Source organism: Podarcis bocagei (assembly GCF_964188305.1).
Source record: "Podarcis bocagei genome assembly, chromosome: 6".
Classification (NCBI taxonomy): Eukaryota; Metazoa; Chordata; class Lepidosauria; order Squamata; family Lacertidae; genus Podarcis; species Podarcis bocagei.
The window spans coordinates 67264088-67278603 of record NC_138130.1 but is presented as its reverse complement, the minus strand read 5'-3'; the positions used below and the strand labels follow the sequence as shown (position 1 = coordinate 67278603).

General features: G+C 42.1%; 1 protein-coding gene across 1 annotated transcript in view; it reads left to right on the top strand.

The window, feature by feature from the left end:
• CRYBG3 (crystallin beta-gamma domain containing 3) overlaps positions 1-14516 on the top strand; it is a 63251-nt gene that overhangs the window by 7934 nt on the left and 40801 nt on the right. Inside the window, exons 2-3 of the mRNA XM_081198860.1 lie at positions 4558-4636; positions 7785-8224. Coding sequence (XP_081054986.1) covers positions 4558-4636; positions 7785-8224 — 519 coding nt within the window. The remainder of the gene's footprint in view (positions 1-4557; positions 4637-7784; positions 8225-14516) is intronic.

Sequence of the window (14516 nt, the reverse complement as noted above, 5' to 3'; positions counted from 1 at the left end):
ACAACTTCAAGTTAATTTTAAAGCGAATAATGTTTGAATAGGTCTAGAAGTAGTTTACAAGTGACTTTACAGAAAAGTTGTTGTTGATGATGGTGCCCAATAAGAAACTGAGAGTGTGTACATTTATTTGTTTAGCTGTTTCTCTTATCTTGTAGTGTTGCTAACTTTGTTGTTCCTGCCATTGTGTGTTTGTTTTGTACAGTTTCTTATAAATGGATGGCATTTTTAAACCAGATTGCTTCTACAGTGTATTACATTAGCTGTCCTCTGGTTTTAACATTATAGAGTACAGCTTTGTTAACCTCTAAGAAAGGCCATAATTCTTAATATCCTTTCTCATTTCAAAATACAGGAACACATTCCAGTGTTTGCAGAAACAGTGGATTGTAATTTTTTTCTGTATTGCAAGTGGGTCACAAAGGGTCTGTTTGGCAATAATTTTCCTAAATACTGTATATTATTGGCATCAGCAGCTGTAGGCTTATTGTTTACAGCTCTGGAAGGCAGCATCACTTAATGGGGAAAAGTACAGTTTGGGAATTACAAACATTATCACCTTTTTTTCCTACACAGAGAATTTTTGGATTTAAAACAGTTGGTTTACTTTTTGTATAAGTCATCAACTAACAAGAGGCCTTGTACAAATAATGGCAAAAATCCAGCATACAGTATTGTATGTACTTAAATCATAATTTATTTCATTGGGTTTTAAGTACACTTGACAGCTCTTGATTAACAGCCAGTGTAGATAACCTGACCGCCCAATTTTCAAAAACATTATTGAAAAGGAGAAACTGTGTTGGCACAAGTATTAGTTAATGAGCTATAAACCAGAGAAAAAAGCAGAAATTGTCGTGTAGCCCAGGGTGACATAGAGATACAATGCTGATTTTCTATTAATCCATCATGGGTATTAACTCCTTCCCCCTACGTGATGCTTTATATAAATCTTCGTATTTTCTTCTCATCTAAATATTCATTTAAGGTATTTCTGAAAAGTATTGTTTTTTAGATTCTAAAACCACCTCATATTTCTCTTTCTTTTTTGAAGTATTACTTCTTAGAATAAATAAAAAGCAGCTAATTTCAGTTTTGCTATACAAGATATACATTCACAGAAGAAAACCTTTTTTACTTAACATAATGCTGCAGTCCTATGCATGGAGGTAAGCCCCAATAAATAAAGTGGACTTGCTTCCAATTTAACTTGCATCGGATTGGGCTGCAGTTGTATCTTTTTGATAATATCAGTAGCAGAATTATGTGGAAAGTTTTTATTAACTGAATTGCACTACACACACCAATTTTACTGTCAGCTTCTAATTCTTATGTTGGTGCATCCCTGTAACTGGTTCAAGCTCAGTCCTGTCCTAATTGTTTATACTTGGGAAAAGCTAGCAGAGATAATGTCATTACACTGAGGGAAGAAAACCTATTCCATGTCTTTATAAGCAGACTAACAAGTCTTTGTATATTAACTTTACATTTTATACATCTCAAAATAATTGTCTTATAGCATGCAAACTTTCCCCATCAATCTCCACTTTTCTCTGTGAAGTTAATTTGTGAAATCCATGTGTAATTTTTCATGTGACGATTATATATGTGGCTTTCACATATGTACAGCAGGTCTAGGTAAAGGTAAAGGGACCCTTGACCATTAGGTCTAGTCGTGGCCGACTCTGGGATTGCGGCGCTCATCTCGCTTTATTGGCCAAGGGAGCCGGCGTACAGCTTCCGGGTCATGTGGCCAGCATGACTAAGCCGCTTCTGGCGAACCAGAGCAGCGCACGGAAACGCCGTTTACCTTCCCGCCAGAGTGGTACCTATTTATCTACTTGCACTTTGACGTGCTTTCGAACTGCTAGGTTGGCAGAAGCAGGGACCGAGCAACAGGAGCTCACCCTGTCGCGGGGATTCGAACCCCCCGACCTTCTGATCGGCAAGTCCTAGGCTCTGTGGTTTATTTATTTTATTTTATTTTAAAATAATCTTTATTAAAGTTTCAAAAGGTACAAAAAACAAAACAGAAAAACAAAAGAAAACACAAAAAACAACAAAAAAGGTTCCACCTTTTAAGTCTCATTTTCAATAACTTCTTTTCATGACTTCCCCACGCCTCCCCTTCTTGTATTCCAGCTCCAATTGTTTGTTCAAACAAGTTTTTATCCTTAGTGTCTTAACCATAATTTGTTAATTTACTTAGCCATAATTTGTTAATATACTTCTTTGCAGTAGGTTTAACCCTTAGTTCATTATTATGCTCAATTCAGTTTATTCAGCAACTCTTAAAATATATACCTTAATCATATATAGAAAGAAAAAGAGATAAAAAACAAAAGAGAGAATACCTTTCCTAAGGTTGTCCCTAGTTCCCATCCACGGATTCCCCATTTTTATAATAATAAACCACATAATTTTACACTGTAAAATAAAAATCAGGCCCCCTTTGGACTTCTAAACCCCACCCTTCTCTCCCCGGTTTCAGTCCCAAACCAAAGTCCAGTTAGTCCATCTTTTTAGCCTGGTGACCTTACAGCACCACCCGCGTCCCATACAGCAGGTCTACATGCACTAAAAAGCAATGACCAATAACAGCTTTCCATGGGCACATACATGTAAGAAAAACCTGCATATAAAACATCTTCTCCGAGTGTGTAACTTCAACCTGTTTGAGTCCTATGGTGCTTAGGTGCACATATTCGAAATAAGGCAGCACTTACTCACAAAGAGCTAAATGGGTAATTAATTTAACGCACGAACAATGCAAAAATCCCTCTTTGAGTCAAAGAGAATTCTTGCTTGAAAGCTTTGTGCGGACAGGCAGAGTCCCCCCAACCCCAGGCGACCTCCTAGCGGAATAATGACTTGACAATGTGCTATGGGATTAAAATTGGCCACAACTTTATTAAGTTTCAGATTTAGGGAGACCTTGGCTCAGGTATTGGGCGTTTATCCTTCCCAGTCCCCAGCCGGGGATCTGGGAGACATCAGGGATATCCAGAATGTGTGGGGATTGGGCTGGCTCTGGAGCCAACTGATGCTTCGCAGGTAAGATTCACCTTCTGTTGTGTGGGCAGGGCGGTCCCTCCCCCTACCTGGCTGATCCCCTGGCAGCGCCTCCCCAGGCGGGATTGGGCGATTGGCTGAGGTAGGTGGAGACCTCCAGGTATCCAGCCTGGGGAGGGCAAAGCCAGCCCGTAATACCAGGAGCCGCACTGGGATCCAGGGGGCTCCCCATAACCACACAAAAGGCGCCCCCCATTTGATGTGGGGGAGCGGTCATTGTAGTCAGCTGGTTCAAACTTTTCTTTAACCCAGGAAGATACTGAAGACATTCAGGATTGCTTCTGTGCAAACACCTTTACTCACTAAGTGACAGGACAACCACAGCAAACGGCAAACTTTTAATTTGCTTAACCCTGCAATCACGATAGGCATATAACAAACAATACCAGAAATACAAGAACTGATTCCTCATCCCAATGGCAATTAACCATGCATGTACATAATATAAAATTACCTTCTATAAGATGATAAAAGCACAGAAATATTATTCAGCTTCCTGGCAGAACAAGTTTCAGATTCCTCATAATACCTCTCCACTGAGTGACTACCCTTCTGTCTGAACCAACCCATTCATGGTGCTTACATTTTGACTAGAAAAAATAAATATGAGGTTGAAGACCGGAACTGACAGAACAGTTCTGAGGCTATATTAAGGAATGGTTAAGAAATCAGAAGGCTGCTATTTCAAGGAAGCCTTTACTGAAGAATAGAGAAGGTGTAGAAATTCAATTCAGTTTGCATTTCAAGGCAAAGCTACCCAGTTCACACTTTCCAAAACAGTATGTGAACCTCAACACACTCATAAATTGAAAGTCATGTTTTTCTGAATTATGTGATGCTGATGCTGTTCTCCAGGCAAATAATGCATATGTATACTTGAGTAAACGGTACATAAAATTCACAATTAGTGAAAATAATGTACAAAAATGGTTGATAATAGGGATGATTGATTTAGAAAATGCTCTATATTAGGGGAAATTACATACAATAATGTGTATACTGGGAGAAATTCAGACTAAAATGCTGGTTACTTTTCATGAGGGCTGGGGGGGGGGCGGATTGCAGACTGATGTGGATAACTGAACTTAAGATTGGAAAAATGAGAAATGGAGAGAAACCAAACCTGTCAGCTTCACCCATCCCTTCTGAAGAAACAGATTTAAGGAAGAATTTGAAAAGTGTAAATAGGGAAGCTATCCAGACAGACAGAGTGAAACAAGAAAATGAAGTTAGGGATGGTGCGCCCCGTTTTTCCACTTGGGGCAAAATGAGAATTTTTGTTCTGGCACTGCGGTCACGCACCCCAACAGCACCATTGCCCACCATTTCTGCCACTGGCTTCTGCAGCAGCTGCTCCACCCCGCCTCATGGGTGGGCCAGTCTGCAATAAAGCAAAAGGAGCTCATCTCTACTTCTACTGTTGGAACAGTTTCACATGAGCAAAAACTTTTTGAAATAGCTTAACTTCTCTCTCTCTCTCTTTTTCAGCTTTGAAACTGATCAAAATGAATGTACCAGTGTGGCATTTCAGAGAAAGCAGAGCACCCCTCTCCCAGAGCGGCTAAAGGTCAGATTTTTATTTGCTAATTTTAAAGGAGCCTTGATTGATTGATTGATTTGGTCTCTAAAGCCACAGCAGGTGCTGTGATTCTCCAATGCTTTGATTTTTCCGCTCTTCCATTGTCTCTCGAGACAGATCGATGCAAACAACAATTAAAGAAGTATGGAGAAGGCAGAGGAAACTGAACATATGTATTTGTAAACATAAGTTATGATAATGACTTAACAGGGTTGAGAAACATGCTAGTGCAGAGATTGCCAAACTTCTTGGACCAATGGGCATATTTTGAATTTTGAGAAAGTGCTGTGGTTGGCACTCAACAAATTGCTGCCACAGGGGCATGCCATCATACAAATTTATTGCTGCTTCACTCTCCTCTCTTATAGCCTCACGTTTGCCATGGGAAGTCACCTATGTCTTTCTAGTCCTGACTGTGAAGATCACACAATACTATCTTCATATCCACCCATCCACCCCAATACTGTGGCTTTCTAATAATAACAGGGAGCATTCCCAAGTACCAGGAAAAAATATAGAAGGTGACCACAGCACACTGATGCACACTGTCACACAGACACGCACTCATAGAACACATACTGGCCACAGGCACTCCTCCTCCTCCTCTCTCTCTCTCTCTCTCTCTCTCTCTCTCTCTCTCTCTCACACACACACACACACACACACACACACACACACAGAAGCTTCACATATAGACAGCCCCCGCCTCCCAGGAAAGCCAGGAGAAGCCGTGATCTCTTTAAAGGGTTTGCACGGCTTCTGCGGGCTTTGGGGAGAGGTGAGGGAATCCCCCCACCTCCCAGTAAAGCCAGGAAAGCCCTGTGCAGCCCCTCCGCCAAGGAGAGGCTGCACGGGGCTAAAGGGGAAGCCAAAACAGCGAGCGGGATCCATCCCGCTCGCTGCCTTGGCTTGATCCATAGCTGCACGCAACCCCTCCGGCAGGGAGAGGTTGTGTGCAGCCTGTACGCTGCTCTTTGGGGCTGCGGGGGGGGAAAAAGATTTTTTTTCTTGAATTCCCCCCCTAAAAACTGGGTGCGCCCTATGGTCCGGTGCGCCCTATGGTGCGAAAAATACAGGAATGGATGTGCCAGCAGCTGTGCTGGTGCAGCTTTTCAATATTAGAATCAGAGGAACAATCAATTTGGAGTAGAGGAGTTGTGGGTGTGCTGATATGTACAGCTGTGGTGCTACAGAATAGCATGCTAACCCAAACAGCATCCTACATGGAGCAGGTCCATCCTGCTGTTCTGCTTTATCAGTTTAAATAACTATATGACACATTATTTGTTCCTACAGTTGTTTGTGCTCTTTATGTTCCCAAGTATTGTTTGTGCTGATCTGTATGGTTCATTGGAGGCTTAAGGGCCTTTAAGAATACAGTGGTACCTCAGGTTACATATGCTTCAGGTTACATACACTTCAGGTTACAGACTCCGCTAACCCAGAAATAGTGGTTCAGGTTAAGAACTTTGCTTCAGGATAAGAACAGAAATCATGCTCTGGCGGCGTGGCAGCAGCAGGAGGCCCCATTAGCTAAAGTGGTGCTTCAGGTTAAGAACAGTTTCAGGTTAAGTACCGACCTCCAGAATGAATTAAGTACTTAACCGGAGGTACCACTGTATATGTCATCCACAGTTCACAATATGGCATGTATGCATCCATTTCTCATGTTGCTGTTTTATGTGATGCCATTATAAGGCAGGTGACAGCAGTGCTTGTTCCTGGGTGAACGCCACTGGTACAGATAACTGGTTCCCCTAAAGTTCTGACTTTCCCTTGTGATGCTGTTGCAAAAAAAACCATAACTGGCTGAGGCTTTGTGCAGAGTTGATGGTGCTTGATTCTGAAAACTTCTTTTGGTAAGAGGCTATAAATATTTAGAAAATAATAACAACTCTTAGAAGTTTTTTAGCAGCTTGGGCGTGATACAAAATAATCACCAGGGGAAGGAAAACCATTATTCTCTCTTAATGTAAGTGGGGGCAGAAAAAATATATTAGCCAACTAGGAAAATAGTGCGTAATTGCAGATATTCTAAAAGCCTGAGGCAGATATTACTGAAGACCATATTTATGAATTTTTGTTTTGCCATGCTACGCAGGAGTTACTGAAAACATAACAAAGCAATTACGATGCCCATATTTTTGTTTAAAAAAACTAGAGTCTTTGAAAATATTTTCAAACTGGTTACTTTCACAGAGATTAAAGGTAATTGTTTACCTCTAATTTGAGGTTGAATATTCCCTCTTATATAGCACCTTAGCTCAGGTATAAACATTTTATTTGCTGAAACCAAAGTCTTGTCTTGGTTATCTTACAACTTGACACTCCGCACTTAGCTATTTTTAAATAGCATCCAGTATGCTTGTTTCAGCTCTTATTTCTTCAAATAGAAACAGGTCTAAGATACAGCCATCATTTCTTTGTGAAAGAAAGCTGCTGAACAACATAAACCCATACACTTGTGCAAATATACTGCTACTTACATGTTCATTCCAGAATGTACTGACCTCCTAAAGTGTTTCTTTTGCTAGAGTTCTGAAATGTGTGGTTTGGATGATTTTAAATGTGAGCATGATACAGGTCACCACAGAGTAAACCAGATAAAGGATTATAATAAATAGGGTGTAGAAAGAAAATAGCTGCTAGTGCTGTTCTGTAACCAGTGTTGCACAATAGCTTCTACAAGAGTGTATGTGGTGTAATAATATCCATTGATACTAAAAAGCTGTCTGATTTCCCACCACCACAAAAGCAGCCCTCGAGGCATCTTTTCCCTTAAGCCTGCTGTAAGGAAGTTAAGTATCCACCACTGATGGAAGCAGAAAGGAGTCTTGTCAGTATGAGTCATGTTACAGTGCATTAGCCAAATTGCTAGCATTAAAACAGTGTGTACTATACATGAATGCACTTCAGTGCACTTATAATACAGTCTGTGAGTTTAAATGGGCAGAGATTTGGACTTAGATATGAGAGTCCAAGGTTCAAATTCTTGTTCAGTCATAAAGCTCCCTGAGTCACCATCTCTCAGACTAATCTTCTTTGTTGCCAACCTCTCATAGGGTTGCTGCAAGGATAAACAATATAATTTAGTTTCTTTCTCATTGTTATTAATCAAATACCTCTTTCCTTACAGATTTCAGTCTGTGACAGTAAGAACCTCTCAACTGAAGAGCTGAGCAGATCCACCACTCAGGAGGAATTAAAGAAAGCTAATAGCCTTCCTAGTTTAGTTCATGAAGGCAAAAACGCCAGTAATGACAGGCAGCCCAAAGAAGGATTTTTCCAGTATCTTGGGAGTTTGTTTGGTATTGCTTCAAAATCATCCTACAAAGAAACTGAACATTCCAACCTTGGAGATGGATGCCACAGAACTGGCAAAGACTTTGCAAGTCCAGCTAGTCACCAGGAAGGTGGACATGCAGACCACCCAAAACCAGAAATATTTGTCATTTCAACACCTGGAGGTGACCAGACAGCAGCAAGCAAAGAGGAACAGGCTAACTTTGTTAAAAGCACCAGTTCTGGCTCACAGGATTTACAGAAAGCACAGGAGCAATCTGCTGAAGCATCCAAGTAAGTTTTTTCATTTGTCTCCGCACAACCTCAAGAGAAAGGTATGCTCAGTATTACAAAATGTTTTAAGATATCCTTGGGACATCCTTTTTCCATTTCTGAAAGATGCTTACAAGTGGCCACAATATTAGAATGCTTATGGTAATAATGAGTTTTAATGGGTTAGTAACCATAACTGGATTTTAAGGCACACCCTAGCTTCTCTTTTAAATTTCCCAATGAAAGTCACAAAATTATGTGATCCTGATTTGCATGATTACATCCTGGCTTCATAAGCCACAAGGCAGAATTAAGAAATCAACTTCAAACCAAAGTTGACTTCTAAATCTTGCCTTGTTTGGAAACCATTGACTATAGTTACAGAGATATTGTGGTGGCAATCCATTTATCAAACTCCTCTAGGACTATCAAACACTGCTATTATTCATCTTTTGGCCAGACATTTGGAGAGGATTGGCCAGACATGGCCAACAGTAAATGAGTTGGTTGTAAGTTTACTATTACTATTACATTGTATTCTGATATTGTATACTTTTAAAATAAAAACACAAATAATGGGTAGTTATAGTCTCCTGTGGATGTTCACCTGATGAGAGGAAGGAAGCAGCAGCAGCAAAGGGATTGTGTATTAGGGCACAAAGGTAATGCATATCATTTGATTGTGTGAATGTGTCCAAGGTGTTGCTGGATTCCTAAGCATTCTTACCAGGGAGATAGCTTTACTGAATTCAACTGGACTTGCAGTACAATAATTAACTTGCTTACTTAAAGCTAGGTTTCTATTTTAGATCGTGTAGATTATTCTACATAGGAAATATTGTTTAAAAAGTTTGCCTTTATTCTATTTTTTAAAGCAATAATATTGTAGCAACATCCGTGACAAAGAAAAACCTAACCAAAGATCATATAAACATATAAGTATATAATGTGAAATATAAATATCTCCTAAAAACTAAACTTAAGTTTAGCTCAAGAAATTCTCGGGCAGATCAACCCAAAAGCCTGGGGAAGGAAGGTAAAGCTAGCCAATTGTATGCAAGTGCCATATTCAGAGCCCTGCAGAGGAATAGCGGGTGGAGAAACATTTAACCTTTTTTCCTCCTTGGAGTTTCAGGGTTTTTTTTTAATGAACCAGCTCTAGAACTGGTGTGTCGTTCCCCGCGCCCCCCCATGGCCATTTCAGGGAAGTGTTGGAACAGGAAGGGCTATGGAGGTCCCCGTCTCCTGGGGCAGGCCTCTCTCTCCACTCCCAGATATTCTGTGTTCCCTCGGACCACAGGACTGTGCAATTTAATTGTAGAAGATTTATGTTGTACTTACTTGTCAAATTGCATCCTTTCAAAACTGTTTTTTCATTAGGTTTTGCAACTGCTCTTGAAATGATCAGGAAACCAATTCCTAAAGAGTATGAGAGGAACAGTTACTTAAATGGGTGGGATGGAAAAGAGATATCTGTGAGGCCAAGGTCAAGGGGATGAAAGAATCACCATTGTCTCCACCTTGTTTTATTTTGTTACTTATTGTAAAGTTCCAAGACTTTCAGTGTTTCCTTCTGCTTTTGACTTGGTGACTAGTATTTTCCATACTTTGCTGCTTTCTAGACTTGGAGATTTTCCTGCAATGATTAAAAGAGGGGTTATTTCAGGGGAGAGGAATGAAAAGCCCAGAATGTTATAGGCAACCTATTTAACTGTTTCGTTTTATTGGAGAATATCAAAACATTACATCAAAATTCCTGGGCATATTGGAGGTTGGAACCATCTCACTAGTATTTAGCCAATTTAAATGGTGCATAATGTGCATAGATGGTGAATAATTTAAATCAGGGATGCAAGGGGCGTTTGGCAAATGATGTAAATAGTAGTCCTGAAATGTAGAAGTTCTTGAAAACCACTTTTGTTGTAGATAGAAAGCAACATTGAGATTGTGAGTACTCAATTCTCTAATGGCTTGCCTTAAATAAAAGTGTTTTGCTTCTATAATGAAAACTTTGCCGAGAGAGTTTTGGCTAACTTTAGTGAAACTGGATCAGTGTTGTTTTTTTTCTGTTTAGTCCATCTCTTGAAAACATATTTATATCCTGCCGCACCCTGTGCAGCTAACTATAGTTAAAACATTAGGGAAGTACAGTTCTGATCATTTGAATAAACTTCTTAGAACACAAGTACTGATTGCATATAACTGCCAAGTACGAAAACTAGTTTGGCAAGCTCACATGCCACATTAGTGTGTGATTTATGACTGGTTTTCATGCCATGTCGATGACTGCGTAGCCCAAATTAGTCTTAATTTATTCCGAAAGTTCATGTAGCATTCCTGTCAGTGCTGTGACAGAAGGAAATGCTGTGCAAATGCCAATCAAACCCTTTCGCTGCATTATAGCGAATGGAGAAAGTAGAGAGTGGTTAAGTAAAAAAAAACAGATGGAAATTCTAATAGCCTGAGCATTTCTAGTGTGTGAGAGCAAGGGAGAGAAAGATGGAGCGTTAAGAGGAGTGACACAAGATGGGTTGCAGATGGAGGAGAAGAGAAATAGAGCTGTCAGTATATGTGTGTGTGCTTTTTTATGGCACAGAACCAAAGTTAAGAGATGTGATTATAGTAGAGCTGTAGGTTATAATTCTTGAGACATAGGAAGATGTTTTATACTGAGTCGGGCCATCATTTCATCTAGCTCAGTACTCACTGCACCAACTGGCAGATCACCACGATTTTTCTCAGTCACCAGAGCATGTGCTCTACCACTGAGCACATACCCCACCATTTCATTACCATGGTGCGGCGGGGGGGGGGGGGGAGAGACTATAGCTTTTCTTTTATGCAGTTGTCACTCAGATGAAAGGCAAACGTGGCGATGCTTTTGTTTTAGTTAATATTGGGGTATGAGGAGGTTCTTGTTTTGTTTGTTTATGCAGCATTGGTGGTTCAGTGGTAGAATTCTCGCCTGCCACATGGGTGGTCCAGGTTCTTTTTCCGGCCAGTGCAACTTGTGGTTATCTGGAATAGCTCAGGTCTTAATCTCAGGGTTATGGGTTCAAGCCCCATGTTGGGCAAAAGACTCTTGCATTGTAGGAGTTTGGCTAGATGATCTTCATGGTCCCTTGGAACTCTACAATCCTGTGATCCTATAAGTTTGTATCCTGTTTTTCAGTCCTCTAAGGATCCTTAATGCAACATGTTTCTGTCCCTGGAAAGGATCATTTAGAAAATGTCAGAAAACCTTTGGTCCTGGAGCTGATGAAAGTGAAGCTATTACGAACATAGGTGTTTGTAACAGGAGATTTCAAATATTTATTTCTACTAGCTTTTCAAATTTATTGGCATATTGCATATAGTAACAATTTAATAATAATAATAATGATGATGATAATAATACTACTACTAATAATAATACTAATAATACTAATAATAATAATAATAATAATTAATAATACCCTGCCAGGGTTTCCCCAGCCTCTCTGGGCAGCTCACAGCATATATCGCCAGGGATGGATGGCACAGCAGAAATAAAAGATAGAAGGATAATCCTACACAAATATTATTGTAGTTTTGGTTTTGTTAGTCTAGATCAGTGGTTCCCAATTAAGGGTCCAGGGACCCCTGGGGGTCTGTGGAACACACCCAGGGGGTCCACAGCCCCATTCCTTGCTTCCCCTCAAACTAAATTTTTGTCACTTTTGCATGGTAATAACACAAATTTTAGGGTCTGTGTTTTTTGTAGTATACCTAAAATCGTTTGCTTATTAGGGGCTACTCCACATCTTGCTCAAAAAAATGCTTTGCAGAGGTAACTACCATAGAGTTATCAGAATTTTCAAAAGTAGGGGGTCCGTGGCTTGGCTTTTGAAAAATAGGGGGTCCTCAGTAATTAGCTAATTGGGAAGCACTGGTCTATATATTCTGTAGTCAGTGGCACATCTCTTTAACACCTATGCTCTTGAAGTGCCCCCTGCCCCCACAACAGAACTAGAAAATCCAGCTACTGTGTGAACCTTTGCATTCTGAGGTTAATTTTGTAACCCCTGTTGGAAAAGACTCTGTTTTCCAGGCTGTGAGCCAAGGGAAGGTGGAATTCATGAGTTCAGCTTGCAGTACATTGCAGGCGACAGATGACAACATATCCCTTGAGCAAAGCCAGCCAGTTGATTCATTGAAGCAGTCACCCCTGACAAATGTTTGACACTTTTTATTAGCTGTTGTTAGTCCAATGACTTATTGTTTGAAAAACTGGACAGTAGCGAAAGTGTTTTGCAGAACACTTCTTAGAACATAATTCTTGGAAGATGAGTATTTATGATGGGTTACTTGTGAAGCAAGTTTAGTACCATTTAATTATCTGAATGTTTAAAGAAGTAAAAACGTTTCCAGTCAAATGCTATTGTTCCCATTTGTTATAAATGTGAAATGTAAATATTTAAACATTGCTCTAAACACATGTATCTTGTAATAACTCCTTTCTTAGAGGAACTTCAGGTGTTGCTATATGTTACAAGGATCCGGAAATATAAATGGCTTGTGTACTGCTTTGCAATGTACCGTATTGGCCTGAATATATGCCACACTCGAATATAAGCCACACCTTTAAAATTCAAGTGGGGGGAAAGAAAAAAAGTCAATACCTCAATATAAGCTGCTCCCTTAAAATTCCGCAGGCACTCACACCCATTCTGTTTTACCATATGTCTGTTTCAGCAGCGATATCGTAAGAGCCATTTTTTGCAAGGTTGTGATTTTAAGTCACACTTTAACTTTTCATGGTCGGAATTTGGGGAAAAAGTGAGGCTTACAGTGGTGCCTCGCAAGACGAAATTAATTCGTTCCGCAAGTTTTTTCTTCTTGAGAGTTTTTCGTCTTGCGATGCACGGTTTCCCATAGGAATGCATTGAAAATCAATTAATGCGTTCCTATGGAAACCGCCTTCAGACCAGGTCCGGGGACAGTCTGTCCCCTGACCTCTTCTGAAGGCTGGGGGGGGAGGGCTTTTCTTCCCACCCCCAGCATTTTAAAAAACCCCAGGACAGCGGAGGACTTCTCCGTCTCATTCACAACGGTGAACGATGCAGCAGCTGCTCCCGCGTGCGGGGTGTGTGTGGGGGAGAGCTGCACCTCACGGAATTCTGCCTTCCGTGCAACTCTTAAAGGCACAGCGACCCTCTCAGGACCTGATCGAGACGCTGCGCCTGGGGACAGAGCAGAGAGGTGCCCTTTCCCTCTGCATTCAGCACACCGTTGTGAATGAGACGCAGCCCAGACGGTGAGAGAGAAGCCGCGCTTACTCTGACAGCCTCCGTGAAGGGAGAGAGGGACTTGAACCGGTCGAAAGGGACAAGGCGTGGCTTTCGTTTTTCTGCGATGCCTTTCCCTTTCTCCCGTCCTGATGTGGGCGGGCCCCTTTCGCCGGCGCCGTCAGCGGATCGGTGCCTGGAGCTCGCGGAAGGAAACCTCCGGGCGAGAGCCCTGCAGAGGCGGTGATCCTCCAGGCATCAATCCCGCAGGGGGCTGGGGTGGAAGAAAGCAGGCGATCGGGGCGCCTTGCTCCTTGGTCCGGGCACCCAGGAGCTAAGCAGCGCAGGTACGGCGGCGAGATCAAGGCCTCTCCTCCTCCGATGCGCGCACGATCGCTTCCAGGACCTCTTCTTTGCCCCCCCCGCCTGCCTTCAAAAGCTCTCCCGGGAAGGCAGGCATGGGGGAGCAAAGACTTTCGCCCCCCGCCCGCCTTCAGAAGAGGTCCTGGACCTCTTCTGAAGGCGGGCGGGGGGCGAATGTCTTTGCCCCCCCCCGCCTGCCTTCAAAAGCCGTCTGGGACAGCGGAGAAACGCGCTGCCTTTCTCCGCTCTCCCGGGAAGGCAGGCAGGGGGGAGCAAAGACTTTCGCCCCCCGCCCGCCTTCAGAAGAGGTCCTGGACCTCTTCTGAAGGCGGGCGGGGGGCGAAAGTCTTTGCTCCCCCCGCCTGCCTTCAAAAGCCGTCCGCGATAGCGGGAAGCTCTTCCCTGCTATCCCGGACTGCTTTTAAAATGCTGGCGGTGGGGAGCAAAGCCTTTCGGCCCCCGCCGGCCTTCCTGGACCTCTTCTGAAGGCCGGAGGGGGGAAAAGGCTTTGCTCCCCACCACCAGCATTTAAAAGAGGTCCCCGGAGATTTCCCTATGGGCTTTCGTCTTGCGAAGCAAGCCCATAGGGAAATTCGTCTTGCGAAGCGCCTCCAAAACAGAAAACCCTTTCGTCTTGCGGGTTTTCCGTCTTGCGAGGCATTCGTCTTGCGGGGTACCACTGTATATGTAATGATATGAAGTGG